Here is a 17,285-nt window from a genome sequence, read left to right on the forward strand (position 1 = left end):
CACCTGGCTGCAGAGTGACTCTAAACTCGTTTAAATTCACTCTGAGTTTGTTCTGCGATTCTGTCTTCAAAGATCAACATCAGTCTGCAAGGGATCTGTCCAGGTCTTGAGCAGTGTGCACTCCAGAACAGACTGCCTGACTGGGTAACACTGCCTGAGGAGGCCCCGCTGGCCACACCACAGTGTGAAGTTTGCTTCCGAACTTTGCGCAACAGGAAAAAGCAGCACGCAGCTCCTCTGCACCTTTGTGGAGGGCTCCTGTGGCCAGATGTGGGTCCCCCGCAGGCGCCAGCTAGAGTTCCATCATTCAACTCTCTTCTGACACTTCTGCGGAGATAGCCTCAGACCCTGCAGGCTGAGGGCCCTCTCAAGACTAGCCTGCCTGACACCAGAGGCAGGTCCAAACAGCATGCCCAAGGCCCCCTCTTAACTCATTACATGTGCGGCGAGGGCTTGCAGAACTCAGGGAGACCCTTACTTGAGTTTATAGGTTTATTCTAAAGGACGTGATGGAAGTGCCAGTTGAATAGCCAAGTGAAGGCTGCACAGGGCCACAGATCAGGTAAGGGGTTCCCGAGTCCTGGGCAAGGCTGTGCCTCAGCAGAGTCTCCAGCGCCTCCTGCAGGGTTCCAACCCCACCTCTGGTCTCCCCCGTGACAGGCCCTATCCTTGAGACTCTCTGAGGGTCCTATGGCACCTCATTCACATAAACTCCAAGTCCTCAAAGGGCTCCTTGGGGTAACAAAGACATTCCTGCCACTCAGAGATTCCCAGAGTTCTGCAGCTTTGTGATAGGAAACAAGGACAAACACCAAAGACACTTCATGAAACACCTCAAATAAAGAAGGAAAGGTAGCCAGGCACGGTGGTGCACACCTGTAGTCGTAGCAGCTCAGGAGGCTGAAGCAGGAGGACCCTATTCAAAGTCAGTCTCAGCAATTTAGTGAGGCCCTAAGCAACTCAGGGAGACCCTGTCAATAAATGAAATATAAAAAAGACTGAGGGTGTTGCTCAGTGGTTAAGGTCCCTGGGTTCCATATCAGTACCAAAAAAAGAAGGGGGAGGGAAGGTACCAGTACTGGGGGGAGGGCTGTGAGGTGCAGGGCTAACCCCAGCAGCCGAGAAGGCTGGGCTTGCCCACAGCCCCGGGACCCGGACCAGGCCTTTTCAGCGAGAGTCTGAGCAGCAGAGAGAGGGATGCCCTGCAACCACTCTGGGAAGCGAGCCGTCAGGGGCTCCCGGCTCCCCAGGCTCTTCTGAAGCAGGCCAGTGATTGTGACTGCATTTGAAGTTCTTGCTTTGCTGGGCAGCAGGGGTCAGGGCCTTGCCCGGCCTCCTCCAGTGCTGGACAGCAGGGTGGAGCCCCCTGCCGGCATCCACCCTTCTTAGAAGTCATTGTGGGTGGCATCTAGTGACAGCACAAGAGAGCCGGCTGCTGTGAACTCCACATCTGTGACGTGGCCAACCCCTCGAAGGAAGCGGGCTGACTAGACCAGGGCTGGGTGTGGACTGGCCCCAGCTGCACAGGAAGACCAGCCCTGCTGCTGGGCACACTCCTCATCTACCCTGGGACCACACAGGGCAGGCACTCGCTGGACCCAGGACCTCCCTGCCCAGGAGCAAACACCCTCATGCAGCCACAGAACTGCAGACAACCCCAGCCCAGGGCCCCCTGCTGGGGAGGCCCTGCTGCTCCGGACCTGGAAGGCGCTTTCCGGAGTCCTCGCAGTAGTGACGGTGGGACAGACACACACGGCACGGAGCTGTGAGGGGCTACTCAGAATCCAGACACTGTCCACACATGCCCAGGGCAAGCCTGGCAAGTGGGCTCTGGCACGGGCCAGCAGCCTCTGTGCCACAGGTCTGCTAGGGTGCGGCTGTGGGTTGAACGGGTGCCTCTGAACAGACGTGAGGTCCTCACCCAGGCGCCTGTGAAATACAGCCTGTGCGGAAGTCACTGAGGTAAGATGAGTGGTGCTGGGCCCACCCGCGTCCCTGTGGGAAGAGGGAAGTTTGGTCACAGACACACAAGGGCACAGGGGGACATGCGAGGGCAGAGCAGGGACTGCCACCGTGTCACAGCCAAGGAGCACTGGGGGCCGCTGTAGCCAGGAGCCTGGGGAGAGGCCCACCTCGTGGTTCTGCCAACACCTTGACTTTCCAGACGCCTGTCCTCAGAACTGCCGGAGATCTACGACTGCATTAAGCCCTTGGTTACAGCAACCTCAGAACAAGAATGCAGACACCCGCTGCAGACCAGCCCTACTGAAGAGCTGCCCCACTGCTCAGCACGTCAGCTCCCTCTCCCACGTCCCGCTCCGGCCACACTACATCCACTTCAGGGTCTTTGCTCTGACTGTCCCTCTGCCAGGAACGCTCCTCCCCCAGAATGGTTCAGTCCCTCCCCCCTTCTAGAAATAGGCCAAATGTGACCTTGCGTGCACCTGGCCTCCAGCACCCCTATCCTCTGAAGCGCTTTCTTTTTCTGCAAAGTACCTGTCAAGTCCTAACGTAAGGTATGATTTACTCTTCATAGTTGTGTCTGGAGTTATTAGCGGAACCCTCAGTCAGAGGGCTGAGCTCTGGTCCCAACAGGCCAGTCTGGACACTCACCATGACTGCTCAGGCAGCAGAGGGATGGTGGTGGTGAGGCAGAGAAGGCATTTCCTTAGCGAGGACAACTGGGAAGGAACAGGGCTGGTGTCCTACGCCTGTCTTCAGGACACAGGCAACAGTTCCAGCACTGTGCAGAGGAGGAGCTAGGGCAGGGACCGGAAGTGTGTGTGGTCAAGTGGTCTTGGCTAAACTGAGGTCTGCTTGACCCGTATCTCAGGTTGTGTCTATGGGGTCCCGATGGCACCAGGGAAGTCACTATTGCTTGAGGGACAACTTTGGCTTCTGTCAGGTGATGACCTACCTGCAAAACTTGCTGCTCCTGAAACTTGAGATCAGTTGGGAAGGAGAAATAATTCAGAGAAAGAGAGAGTTGCAGGGAGAAGGAGAGAGGGAGGGAGAGAGAAGAGATTAGACACAAAATGGAGTTAACTAGGACAATGACTAGGTCCTGCTTTAAATCTCCAACTTTAAAGGAGCCCCTGTTACAGAATTTACTTTAAAATACATTAGCATAAGCAATGGCAAATAGCAAACTCAAGTCCCTTCTCGGTGAAGATAAAATAACCCTAATTCTCAAATTATTTCCAAGACAACTTTTGCAAACACAGTAACCAACACCTAATTAAAAAAAAAAAAAACACACATAAATAAAAAGCAGCAGAAACAATAACACTAAGGAAAATACCCCCAGGAACTCCCATTATTGGAGTTTTCAGACACATGTGTTAAAATAACCATGCTTAACTTGCTGGCTCAAGGATATAAAAGATAAGACTGAGAATTTTAGCAAAGAATTCAAAACTTCTAATAATATACTATGATTAAGTTCTAGGACCCCCCCCAAATTCTGAAAGAATTCCATGAATAGATTGGATGGTAGATTAGACACAGTTAAAGAGAGTTTGTAAACCAGAAGATGGACCACATGAAAATATCCGGAATAAAGTTTAAAAAGAAAATACAGAAAAGAGGACAAAAGACATGAAGGAGAGTATGAGTAGATCTATCACAAATGTAACTAAAATCCAAATATCAAAGGCTTGTTAGGGGGGGTTCAGGGGGAAGAATAGGGTGTAAGAGAAAGTAGCTGAAATAATATCTAAAGATAAAACTTTCCAAAATTGATTAAGAACACAAACCATGGATTTCAGAAGTTCTACAAACTTCCAAATGAACAAAGATGAAAAACAAAATACAATAACAATCAATGCAGTGTAACACAGAAGAGAGAAAAAGGAACATAGAACCAGGGGGAAAAGATCTTAACAAGTGATAGATTTAATGCAAATGTATCAGTAATAGAGTAACTATAAATGAAGTAAATGTTGCAGTTGAAACACAAAAATGGTCACACTGGATTTTATTTACATCTTTATCTCTGTCGCCTTATAGTGTTAACAAAGACACAACTTAAATATAAGGATATAGAAAGGGAAAAATAAGAGCGAGCACAAAAGTCTTGCCTAATCAAACACTGTTGATTTTAGCCCTTGAAATATTTTCCCAAATACTTTTTAAGGCAAAAAGTATTTGCCCAAATTCACAAAGAAGTGCATTTCCTAAAGACAAAGGATAATTTCAATAGGAAAATATAAAACGCCTGTGTTTTGCATGTGCAACAACAAATACCTCAGAACAGGCAGACTTAGCAGAAGCCAATTCTCGTCATAGCAAATGGTCTTCACATACCTTCCCAGGTGCAGGCAGTGACAGGAACATGCCCCAGGAGGAGCATGCTGGCTCCACAGCTGCAGACCAGGGCGTCCCAGCAGGAGCTACTCACATCGGGATGACTAGGAAACACCCCATGTTTGGAATTCAAGAAAACATTTTGGCCTGAGTGACCAGGATATGGTGATATCAACCCCCGTCGTGCTAAGATTGTGCCTCGAGAGAGGAGGGTCTGGGGGGAGGCCGAAAGTCAGTGGGCCTCACACCCACCTGGAGAATAGGAAAATGACTCCCTTAGCCGAAAGCAGAAGGGACGAAATAACATGGGGAAGAACAGAAATAGGTAAAATAAAATGACACATTCTTTGAAAAGATGGACAGATCGACAAAAAGATCGACAACCCTCAAAAATCTGATCAAAAGAGAAGAAAGAAAAGAAAGGCATGGGGGCCGTGAGCCGGAACTGGACGGGCTCCAGCTGCCCGTGACCTCGAGAGGACCAAGCGGGGCAGGCAGGTTGGGACCTGGACTCCCAGGGGAGAAGGCGGTCGGACAGCTTAATGGTTATGTAACTCAGAATTGAAACATAATTTGAAACGTCCCATAAAAAAAGTCATCCTGTCCAGATGGCCAATGGCTTGATCACACTGAAGGAGGACCCAACGGAGTTTCACAGGAACTCTCCCAGAGGACAGGAAGAAACACAGCCCCTTATCCATGGGCAGGCATGACCTGTACTTAGAGCCAACAAGGACAGTAAGAGAAAGACAAATCACCGTCCAGTGAAAGCAAAGGCAAGACCACCCCCCAAAAAGAAACCCTGGACCAAGTCCCGCGGTGTTGGGAAGGAGAAAGTCACAAGGGTGCGCACCCGTTCCAGGAACGCTCGATACCTGTGTGATCATCAGCAGGACAAAGGTGGGTATCACAATCATCTCACAGGTAGAGAGCACATCTGACCAACTCTACAGCTGTTTGTGGTTTTAAAAAGGACTCTTGGCAAATTGCAGGAGAGGGAAGCTTACTCTGCTACAGGGAGATTTGAAAAAGAAAAATCTCAGCAAAATGACACTGATTGTGAACTAGAACATCAGGAACCACACCACTGCCATCCCAACACGGCACAGGAGGTGCTGCAGGAGCAGCGAGGGCAGGATGTGACAAGGACCAGCTGCCAAGAATCGGACCTCCTCACACAGGAAATCAGCGCCACTAGAGGCTGGAACTGACAGGCGTGCTGAGCAGCGGCTGGACGTGAGGTCATCACACAAAAGCCCATTTCATTTCCATGACCAGCACTGAGCAGAAAGTCAACTCTGTACAAAATTGTCATTACAACAACACAAGTTCACGTACCCATGATAACAGATGTGCACACGGTCCCTTCACAGAGAACTGCGGGCATCCCCTGGAGGACGGAGGAGACTCCGAACAGGGAGAGGAACGCGTGCGCACAATCAGACCCTCGCAGAGACCTGTGGAAGAGCAGGGCTGCTGTGACCCAGCCAGACATCTAGGGACACAGCACTGACTTTAGAATGTGCACAGAGACCTGAGGGACCAGGAGTAGCCAGGACACGCCTGAAGGGAGAGAGGGCCACGGGCGAGCTCTGCATGTGGACAGCACTGCAGCCCACAAGACAGGCAGTCCCGGGCGCAGCCTGCGTGCTGAGGATGTGGCTTCCTGACCAGTCGGCTGGAGGTGGACCGTCCCTTCTTCACGGGCTCCGTCCAGCTTCCCAGAGCTGTTTCTCACCGGGAGTGCCAGGTGGAGAGCCCAGTCACAGGTGTCAGGAGTTTCGCTGGGCTCCTCGGAGTGTCCCTGACCCACATGTTGCAAGGAAGAGCTGAGCTGGGACACCCGTCCTTTCCTGATCTCACCTCCACACCGAGGCACTGCGAAGACACGTGACCTCCGGTGGGGAAGGCCACGGGGACACGGGCCAGGAGCTCGGGCAAGGTTGCATCAGGGCGCACGCTGGGAACGTGAACTTCGCATGTGCCTTCGTACTCCAGGCTGGTCTGGCCCTCGGTTGCACACTTGCCTGCTTGGGAGGAGGAGGAGGAGGTAGAGGCTGTCAGGGGGAGGGGACGCCCGGGTGGAGGGGCCGCAGAGCCTGCTGCCGGAAGCTGGTGCCCAGGCATCAGGGGCTGGCAAGGCGACAGTCAGGTTCCCCCGCCAGCAACGCGGGAAGCGCCACAACCCTGGGGAGGGCGGCTCTACCTACTCTCTGCTGCCCCAGCACCCCTGCAAGGAGGCCAGGACGGGACAGTGCGGGTGCACCCAGACACGTACCAAGACCAGGAGCAGCCCATGCAGAGGCCTCCTCCGTGTCTGCTCCCACCTCACACCAGCGACCTTACCACTTCCCTTCCCTCCACCCCGTAAAATGAGCACAAGCCTGATGGCCCTGCAGGAAACAGAAGGGTCAGAATGTCTTGTCCACTGAATATTCAGCACTAAAAAGCACACGGATCTGTCGCAAGGGTCAATAGGAACTCCACGGAACAAAACATGTCACAGGAGGACAAGATTCGGGGCAAAGCAGGATGTCCAGGATGAGCTGAGGGAAAGAAGTTCAGAGAGATTTCTGACCTAAAAAAACTGTTTGTGGATTTTGTGAATGATTGATGGTGGGTTAAAAAAAACCACTTTGGTATTTAGCTTCTTGAATACATTGACAGGAGTGACTAACAGTTTTATTTCAGAGCATCAATATTTATACCACACAAGAAATCACATTCTTTGCAATTATTTACATTTTTTATTTTTATTTTTTTTAATTTAGATGTTGACTTGAAAATATACAAGTGGTTCGACAGCTTGTCAAAACTCTTTCTGGGAAAACTACAGCCAAGGTTTTGAAGTCCCCACCCCACCTGCCTTGTCGAGCTGAGCACCAACTGCACGGCCAAGCACAGGTGTGAGCCCTCGACTGGAGAGGTGGGGGTCAGAAGGACAGGACGAATCCCAATAGCAGCTGAATGTGGCAAGGGCTTGGTGACAACATGAGCCAGATTTCCAAGCAAGTGTCCAAGGCTGGGTCCCTGGGTGCCTGTGGAAGAGGGAGTTCAAGGCAGGCAGGACTTGGCAGAGGGCAGGGATGGGGCAGGCCAAGGGGAGGTCTTGGAGGAAGGGTAATGGGGGGGACAGAGGACAGAGCAGACAGGGAAGAGTAAAGTCAAGAAGCTAACTGTCGGAAGACCAGAGTGCCACCAAATCACAGCTTGGGCCCAGGGCCAGAGAGTGCAGCCCGGCCTTCTCTGAAGAAGTCTGACACCCCCCAGAGAGACCTCAGGAGCAAGGTGTGCCAGCTAGGCACGCGAGAGGCACATGGACAGGAAGGTCAGTCCCAGGGTCTGTTCATGGAGAATACATCAGAGTCCGCTTGGACGGGGCTGACCCATCAGCTCTGGGAAGATGGGGCCCGATGGAGGCCTGCTCTGATCTAACCTATGCTACGACATCGGAGGTACCAGAACACGGGCCCATGCGTGCTGGAGAAGCTTGCTGCAAACGCACATGGGCATGCTCAGTGAGGCCCACCAGACACCTGCTGCATACGCTTCCCGTCACTCCACTGAGCAGTGAAGACCAGACCTTTCGGGAACACCTGCAGCCCTGACAAAGTCCCACCCCCAGGCTGGGAGCCTTCCTTTTGTGGACATACACCCCCAGGTCCCCCTGGGGGAGCACTGGGCAGCAGGGGAGGCAGAGGCGCCCTGCCATGCCCAGGTCTTGACAAAGGAGCGTGGCACCTCCAGACCCTACAGCTGGGGAACCTGAAGCCCAGGGCTCAGCTCTGTTATCCAGACTCAAAGGACGGGCTGCCACTCTGGGGCTGGAGTGGGTCTGCCTGCTGTGTCTCGCCTCCTTCTGAGGCTGAGGCAAGCGCTACTGCAGACCCTGTGTGGTGCCCAGAAAAAGCAGGGCCATCTGGCAAGGCCACACAACTATGAGATGTCTTTTCTCCAGCCGTGGTTTCCTGCACTCCCCAACCTACCCTGACTGCTGATCCAAGTTCCTGAACACCCCAGGGGGCGCTATGCTGGATTTTTATTCAGTGGACTTGGATTGGCCTTGGGGGTCAGTTCTTCTTGTTCTGTTTTTTGAGATGATGTCTCACTATGCTGTCCAAACTGGCCTCCAACTCCTTGGTTCAAGCAATCCTCCTGTGTCAGCCTCCCGAGTAGCAGGAACTACAGGCACACACCACTGGGCCATGCATAGGAAAGGGTTTTGAACAGGTGAGGCTGTACCCAACCACTCCCGGCAGTTTCTCCAGGGAGCTCCTTACACCTGCCAGGAAGGGAGGGGGCCTGTGGGAACCTGACCAAGGACAGACAGTGCCTATCCACACTGCACATTCAGACTTTGCAGGACCTGTCACAAGAAGCACATATTAAGAACCTTCTGTATGCCTGACCAAGTTAGGCTCCGGATTTAGGGCCAGCCGCATAGGCAAGCCCGGCCAGTGTCCTCTCTCCTAAGAGACCTCGGACCCACAGTTCTGCTCTCTAAGGGTGAGGAGACCCCACCAAAATGACCGCTCCCGTGGAAAGGTGGGACGCAGGGAGTCTTAGCCCTGGGTAAAGCTCAGGGAGCGGGGAGAGGGGCAGGGGCAACTGGCCCTTTGCTAGGCTCTCCACCCCACCACCCCAAAACTCACTCTGGTGCGCAGGAAAGCCCAGCACCCCGCCCTCCCCGCGCGGCCACTGAGGACACTGCGGCAGCCTCGCCCCCCGCGGAGGCGGAGTAGGGAATGGGGCAAAAGTCGCCGGCTACGCGCTCTCGCGCTCTCGCCGAGGGCCAGGCCCTTACGCCCTCGGTGTGCCGGGCGTGAGTGCGGACCCGCCGGCGGCCCTGGACCGAGTGGCTCCGCCCCCGACAGCCACAGCCGCGCGGGCGGCTCGCCGCGCACCCCGTAGAAGTCGTTCTCCCAGGACGCCCGCGGGGCCCCCAGGCCAGCGAAGTGACACGGCCCTCGGCACCGCCCCGGCACCGCCCCAGGCGTCCCCCGCGCCGGTGACACTGCGGCAGGCGGCGGGCGCGTTGCCATGGCGGCCGACCGCGCGTAGCTGGTGGTGCCCAGAGCGGCCCAGCGGGCGCAGAGGCGGCGGCCAGCCTCGGAGGGGACCTGCCGGGAGAGGACCCCAGGGGAGCCAGCTGCCGGGCAGGGACCCACGGGGGCGCGCGGACCTGCGAGGGGCGCGGACCTGGCCGCAGCACCAGCCCGCCGCGCAGGCCGGGCGGAGCGCGCAGGATGCAGGCCATGGACCCTGCCGCCGTGAGCCTCTATGAGGAGGACGGCAAGGACCTGGACTTCTACGACTTCGAGCCGCTCCCCACCCTGCCAGAAGACGAGGTGAGCCCTAGACACCGGGGACCCCACCGGCTCTCGCCGGGATCTGCGGAGGAACAGGGAGGGCTGGGCGGTCCCCGCCCCCGCAGACCTGGCGGAGCAGGTGGTGGCCGCCGGGAGCCCTGTCCTCATGACCCCCAGTCCTGCTGGAATGCCTCATGGGACGGCAGTGGAAGCTGTCACTGCCAAAGTTGGCGCCCAGCGTTGGGTGGGCTTGTTCTTGTAGCTCTTGGGCAGACAAGTGGGGCACGTCAGCACCCAGACAGTGTAGGGTGCTGTTTACCTTTGCAGTGGGCCAGGCTCAGAGCCTGGGTGGAGGGTTAATGCAGGGTGAGCACTGTGCTTCCCCAGGACTGAGCTGTGCTTCCTGCCCGGGACTTGGGAGCCTGAGGCAGACCCCCCTCCCCGGGGAGTGCTCTGCCTGTGGTCTCCCTCCAAGGGGCAGAGAAGCTGGGCCCCACTTGGCCCACAGGCCATGTCGGCGTCAGAGGCACTAACTCGGTGCTGTGAACAAGTATGAAAGTGGCCCCAGAGACTGTGGCCAGGTGTCTGGGACACCCTCTCCTCTCAGAATATGGAGTCTCTGGGGAGAGCCTTCCAACTTGGGCTTCTGGCTCTCTGTTAAGGAATATGGCATTCTGTAATCGTTGGGGACAGTGTGATGCTGAAGACCCTCCTTTAGCCCTCCTGGGCAAACTGGCCAACTGATGAGTGAAACTTGGCCAGAACCCTCCTGGAGCAGAGGCCCCATGGCTGCAGTCCCCAGGGCCTGGCCCCGCTGCCAGCCCCATACTTCCCAGAGGAGTGAGCTCCGGAGGGAGAAGGAATCCATTGCTGCTGCCTGGCCACCCAGAGGCCGCTTGAGCAGTGCAGGGGGTTGGCACGGCCACCACCCCCGATGTGGCCTGGATTTGGTGCAATTAAAGGCTGCAGAGAGGAGAGGCCAGGAAATAAATAAACCTTTGGATATCTCCCTGGCTTTGATGGAAAAGAAAAGGTGTCCTCAGCCACAGCCTTCAGAAACTCCCCTAGAGGACGCACTCCAGTGCCCCCTCAGAAGATTCACCCTCTGGTCGCCATTGGAAGCAGATCTGAAAACATGGCTCTGCACACAGTACGTTTGTGCACCAGCTGCTGAGCTTGGGAGCTCTGCTCTGTGTCCAGCACCCGAGGCAGCAGCAGGCACCACAGAAGGCAATGCCGAGTTTGAACACAAGCTTGCCACCTGAGCTTGGTCTGCCCTTCCGCCACACCATGCCACCTTCTGTCACAGGAATGTCCCAGCACCCCCTGGACTGGATCAGTCTCGGTGTGCCTGGGGTGTGGGGGAGTCTCCTCTGTGACTGTGCAGAGACCTGCAGGTGAACTGTGAGGCTAACATTTTAGTGGTGTCAGTTCAGGTGGGCCTCTCAGCAGGGGAGGGTGCTGCCTTCTCTCCTGTGAGCAGGAGTGGGGTCCCCTGGGCCCAGTCTTGAGATGTCAGACGTCCTGTGTCTGAGAGCAGACCTGGAGTCCAGACTTCATGCCTCTTGCACTGCCTGGCTTGGTTCACATTAGAGGGTTTTGCTTCCTACCTATCAGCCTCTGCACCTGTCCTGTAAGGTAAGGAAGAGGGTGATTGTCATGTCACCTGGAGGGCAGAGCCACAGGAGCCTCCATGGCCCAAACCATGCACAGCTCCCAGGGCAGTGCCAGTGAGGACACAAGAGACCACGTGGGACCAGTGGAGCCTCCAGACAGCCCAGGACGCCTGGGATGGTCCGTCCACATCTCGATCCAGGGGAAGTCCAAATGACTGGCAAACTCAAGAGAAAGTTCATTACAATCAGGGGAATGCAGAACATGCCCGTCCTGAATATCTTCCGTGGTCACTAGATGGCGATAACTGAGGTGGACAGTGGTGTGTGTGGGCGGGACCCACAGGCCAGCAGTGCTCCCTCACTGCTGTGGGAGTGTGAGCAGGAGCAGCCTGTTGGAAAACAGCTTGGCATTCACTTGTGAAACAGTCAACACCCCACAGCCCAGTCCGCCCCGAGATGCGCGGCACATGGGCAGACCATAGTATGCAAGGAGATGCTGGGCTGGAAACCACCCAGAGCTCAGTGAGTGGACGGCAGTATCTGGCTAGGTCCTGGAGCTACCGCCACCCTAGATCCCCGGCCACCTGCAGGCACACCGCAGAGGACCTTAGGTGCACCGTGGAGACCTTCTGCCCAGGCACTGCCCAAGGCCAACCTCTGGGAAGAACTGTCCCTCCCTGAACTCCCATGGATTTCAGCTGCTCTGGACAGGGCATATGGGGTCAGAGGCAGAACAGCATAATCAGACCTGGGCAGCACTGTGGCTACTGGGCAGGCAGACACATGCCAAGTGGCCAGGGCTGAGAGTCAGGGTGCAGACCAGGGCAGGCTAGGAGGTGAGGATAGCTCCCTTGGGGGCCAGGCAGGGCCTCCCGATAGCAGGAGGGTCTCACCCTTGTCAAACCCAGAAAGCACCTCCCAGAACTTCTTAGGGTGGGACTGGCTGGGCTCTGGGGCTAGTGGCTGGGCCACACAAGGAGCATCTCCCAGTGTCCCCTCCTGGACTCCGTGTGACATGCTCCTGAACCCAGGAGCCCAGAACAGGGGGCAGCCTGAGACCCAGGGAGAGCTACTTCCAGGAACAGCCTCAGACAGGGGAGGGCGTCCTCCTGGGGAGAGCAGGCCAGGGCTCTGTGGCAGAGCTCCCCTGGCCTGGCGGTCAGGCTCCCCGGGGCCTGCCGCCTGCCGTGCTCTCAGCAGTGAGTTCGGTTTGGGTTGGAGGTCCTGTTGGAACATACCACATCTCAAAAGTCAGTTGATTGTAAGAAGTGTTTTTGAAGTGGACACAGTGACCCCTGAGTCCCCTGCAACCCAGACTCAGAGTCTGTCTGAGCCACGGGGGAAGGCCCCCTCAATGCACAGAAGCCCTGAGCTGAATGCTTTGCACAACCAGATAAGTACCCCATCCTCTGGGACAGGAGATGAGCTGAAGTGCCACCTCTGCCCTGGGGAACAGCCCCTGGGGATGGGGACCCTCCTTCCAGGCATGGGGGTGCGCTTAGGCCCACACAATCGCAGGAAAAGGACTGCTCTTTCCTGCCCAGCAGGGAACAAAATCTGGGTGATCCCCCTCAACCCCTGGGCAGTTCCTTGCTGGAGAAGGGTGAGCAGGACCCTCTCACCCACCCCAGGAGCTGGGCCTGCACCCAGCAGAGGGAGCTGCTAGAGGCTGCGAGGTCAGATGGCAGGAGCCAGAAGAGGCTGCAGTGTGAATCATGATGCCCCAGCCGGAGTGGGCCCTCTGGGCAGGGGTGCCGTGCAGGCCTCCACAGGAGCCCAGGCCAGCTGTGCTGACCACAGCACTCCCCTTCCTTGGAAGTCTTCTGTGGCCCTAAGCCTCATGGGACCCACTTAGGGGACCCTGCAGCTGGGCTAAGCATATTTCACTTGGAGCCTGGGCCTGCCTGGCGACCAGGCTGACAGCTGTCCTTTCCAGAGGCAGGCACAGGCATATGGCTGGGCTCTGTTCATGAGTGGCCATGGGGCCTCTGCTGGAATTTGGGGGGGCCATGGACTGAGGCTGAGCGGCTGGTGAGTGCTGCCCACATCCCTCCCGGTCTCTCATCCTTGCCCCTGGCCCCTTAGCCAAGGCTCATCCTGTGTTCCTGCCTCCTCTAGTCCAGGCCTCAGAGGGTGGGTGGCTGCAGGGCCCAGCATCCAGGCTGGGGGTCCCTCGGTGCTGGACGAGGAGATCCAGAGGGCCCGGGGTACCTTGTGAGCTCTGAGGCAGAGACAACCTTGTCCTGGGAGAGGCCCGAGCCCCACGGGAAGCAGCGGCTCCAGACCCTCAGGGCTTCTGCTTCCTCCCACTTGGACCTTCGCAGCATGAACAGTGCTGGGGGTGCAGGTCTGCAGCTGCCCCGAGCACTGGCAAGCGCTCAGGGGCACCTCGCCCTGAGCCTGAGAAGGAGGTGGTGTTGCGGCCACAAGATGGCCCTGCAGTGTGCCTGAAGAGCTCCCTTCTCTTGGCAGGCTCTGTCGCTGCCTGCGAGCAGGCGGGCTGCTGGCCAGTGTGAGCAGCGGCAGCAGCCTGTCGGCAGCCTTGCCGTGGGACTGGGCCTGGCACAGACTCATGTCGTGGGCGGGCTTCGTTCCTCCTAAGTGGCACGGAATCACGGGGCCTGCTGGGGCAGTGCCTCGCTTGGCGTGTGCTCGTGAGTGTGTGCTGTGTGCTGTGTGCACGTGCGCTGCGCTGTGCATTCACATGAGGTGCCTTGTGCTGGTGCAGGTGTGTATGCAGGTGTGATACACGTGTGTGCACATGGGCCTCATGGGTATGGCTGGATCCTTGGGCGCTCTGGGTCCTGAGGAGCCTAGGTGGTGCAGGGAGACCCACATCAGGAAGACTGTGTCTCAGTGTGCTGGTCAGCTTCATATCACTGTGACACAGCACTTGGTAAAAACAGCTCAGAGGAGGAAAGGTTTATCTGGGCTCATGGTTCCAGAGGTCCAGTCCATGGTTGGAGGGCTTCATTGCTCTGGGCCTTAAGTGAGGCAGAACATCATGGGGGAAGGGCATGGAGGGGGATACTGCTCAGGTCATGGCAGTCAGGAAAGAGAGAGAGGGAAAGACAGGGAGGAAGGGGCCTGGGACAAGGTGCCCGTGACCCACTTCCTCCAGCCAGCCCATCACCGCCCAATAGTCCATTCAGATCACGAATCCACCAACAGGCCAGCCCACTGATGAAGTCAGGCCTTCAAGGTCAGTCACCTCCAAAACCCCACCTCAGGACACTGCTGTGTGGGGACTAAGCCTTCAACACACGAGCCTTTGGGGATTGTCTAGATTCAAACCAGAGCAGCCAGGGAAACCCAGGAGCAAGCAGAGAGCATGCCGACACAGAAGGAGCTGGAAGGTCTAGGGAAGTGTCATTACAATCCCCTCCCTGGACCACAGAGGGACACGCACGGTGGATGTGCAGAGACACACAGCAGGGCAGACCCAGGCCACACCATGGAGCCCTTGGCTCCCTCATCTGTGGCTGTGGGGATCCTGAGCAGGGCCACCTGGAGGCAGGCTCACCCTTTAGGACCTGAGCTCTTGCCCACACTTGAAGAAGAGTCCATGTCCTGGGGAGCTGCAGCCAAGGCTGGGACAGGTGCTGGGGGCTTCGCCTCCTGTCCCATCCTCACCCCTCCAAGAGTGCCCACATCCTTTGCCGACCCAGAGCCCCAGCCCGGTTCCCTCTGAGCCTCCTACCTTATCCATAGGTACACAAACACACACACACAGGGCGAGCAGCAGGGGGCATGCACCAAACAGGGCCTCGGAGTCAGGTGTCTGGTGTGTGGGTGAGTCAGGACGTGTATCGTGACTGGTGCAGAATTGTGTGACTACGACAGGCCTGTGGGTATGTGTGATGTGTGTGATGTGTGTGGACGATGTTGGCATATGTTAATGCATGAGTGGAGGAGTGTGTTTCTGTGCATGTGCATGCACATGTGGGAACAGACAGTAGGTGGAGACACATGGCACATGTGTGCGAGAGTGTGTGTGGCAGCCGTGTGCGTATGAGTGTGGTGTTGGTACAGGCCATCGGGTCCCTTGAGCTCCACAATCCTGGAGCCTACTCAGAATTTGCAGTGGCTCAGCATGGGGAGGCCAGGCGGTCAGCTGAGTGGGGTCCTCCCCACTGTGTCCTCCATGTGAACTGCCCACAGCTAGCGTCTGGACGCCTGTACCTGTCACACACATGCAGTTGAACGTCACATGACCGGGTTGCAGGCTCACCACCTCAGCCCTCCGGGCGGCTCCCTGTGCACGGGAGTGTGGTCTATAGGTATGACCGTGGCTTAACCTGTGCACAGCCTCAGTGAGCTGGCTGAGCTGCGAGTCGGGCTGTTCTGAGCAGGTGGCCAGCTGGGCACAAGCTCACAGGCTCGAGCCAGCCTCCCGGGAGTACAGCCACGTTCCTACGCGACACGAGCAGACGCCGGCTCCAGGCTACATGCTGGAGTTTCACCAAATGCTCACAGTTCTGACTGCCAGAGAACAGTGGGATGGGTCTTTTTTTAAAAAATGACCTGGCCAGGAGGGGAGTGTGGCTCAGTGGTGAGGGGCTGGGGAGCACAAGGAAGCACAAAACCCTGTGTTCCGGCACCAAGACATAAATAAACAGGTAAAATTTAAAAGGCTGGAGTGAGATGTGGTGGCCCCCAGCTGCAGGCTCAGCACTTGGGAGCAGCCAAGCCCAGAAGCACAGGACCAGCCTGGGCCAGGCCATGAGACTCCATCTCACAACAAGGAATAATAGTAACTGGAAAAGTCCCGGCCCGAAACTCCTTTCCCAGCCCATGAGGTGAAAGACCACCGCAAGCCCCCTGCTCCCCGAGAGCCCAGCTCGGTGCTGGGCGTGTGCCCTGCCTGGACGGCTCGGTGCTGGGCGTGTGCCCTGCCTGACCCTCCGTGGGCTCACCACGGCCTGTCTTGCAGGAGAACGTGTCGCTGGCCGACATCCTCTCCCTGCGGGACAGCGGCCTCAGCGAGCAGGAGGCCTGGGCCGTGTGCCTGGAGTGCAGCCTGTCCATGCGGAGCGTGGCCCACGCCGCCATCTTCCAGACGCTGTGCATCACACCGGACACGCTGGCCTTCAACACCAGCGGCAACGTGTGCTTCATGGAGCAGCTCAGTGGTGAGGCCAATGGCAGCCGCCGGCGGGCGGGGCTGGGACAGAGGCACCCTCTCAGGGCATCGTGAGCCCTGGGCAGCCAGGCAGACCAGGGCCCAGGCCCAGGGCCCAGGGTCCTCAGCCTGAAGAACTGCGGAGGGAGGGAGGCAGGCCGCACATGGAACTCGGGAGGCCTGTGGGCTCCTGCTGCTCCAGGCTGGGCACATGCCCTTGGAGAGCCAGGGAGGGTCTCGGCCAGCCTGAGCCCCCCACTCGACAGTGAGACCACGTGGCTCAGCTGGCCAGGCTGCCCTGCACCTTCCCAGGGGACGCAGAGCTGCTGGGCAGTTCCCCAGATGGCCTTCAGGAAGAGGGACAGAACCCTAGGGGACAGCTAAAGGTTCCTCTTTTCAACCACTGCCTCTCGCGATGCCTGGGCATCCTCAGGACTCCAGTGGGAGGGCAGAGAGGAGGACGCGGCCGTGGCCTAGCAGCCTTCCTGACTCTGCCCGGAGGCTCCTGGCTGGGTTCTGGTGGGCGTGCCTCTTCGCCCTGCCTCTGGGTGGGTGATCAGAACAAGCCTTCTCTTTGCCTCTCCAGATGACCCCGAGGGTGCCTTTGTTCCCCCAGAGTTTGACCTGACTGGGAACACCTTTGAGGTAAGTGCTGCAGGAGGGCAACCCACCGGGCGCCCCTCCTCGCTGCCTTTGGAGCTTCCTGACCGCCTTGGCTGCTGCAGTGGGCTCCCGGCTGGCCTCTGAGCACACCCTCCATCCCCAGGGGGCCGCCTTAGGGCCCCACCTTCAAGCCTGAGGACAGCAGTGTGGAGGGGTGGCTTTGTGCCGTCTGTCCTTCCTGTGAGTGCCTGATTTTCATTCCCTGCTGTGATAGCACATCACGGGCCTCGGAGGACGGCCCTGCTGGCCGGGAGAGCGGGAGCGGGAGAG

At 57.3% G+C, this 17,285-nt stretch overlaps 1 protein-coding gene across 3 annotated transcripts in view; it reads left to right on the top strand.

Annotated features, from left to right (window-relative positions):
* The first annotated feature begins 9,198 nt into the window (after nucleotides 1–9,198).
* The window catches only part of Kndc1 (kinase non-catalytic C-lobe domain containing 1), a 43,473-nt gene continuing 35,386 nt past the window's right edge, over nucleotides 9,199–17,285 (top strand). For all 3 annotated transcript variants that reach the window (XR_007106829.1, XM_047537886.1, XM_047537887.1), the window contains exons 1-3: nucleotides 9,199–9,653; nucleotides 16,164–16,362; nucleotides 16,939–16,997. Coding sequence is in view for 2 of the 3 variants with exons in the window: in XM_047537886.1 (XP_047393842.1) it covers nucleotides 9,552–9,653; nucleotides 16,164–16,362; nucleotides 16,939–16,997 (360 nt within the window). In the remaining variant the exon portion in view is untranslated. The remainder of the gene's footprint in view (nucleotides 9,654–16,163; nucleotides 16,363–16,938; nucleotides 16,998–17,285) is intronic.

This window comes from Sciurus carolinensis, unplaced genomic scaffold (assembly GCF_902686445.1).
Source record: "Sciurus carolinensis unplaced genomic scaffold, mSciCar1.2, whole genome shotgun sequence".
Taxonomy (NCBI): Eukaryota; Metazoa; Chordata; class Mammalia; order Rodentia; family Sciuridae; genus Sciurus; species Sciurus carolinensis.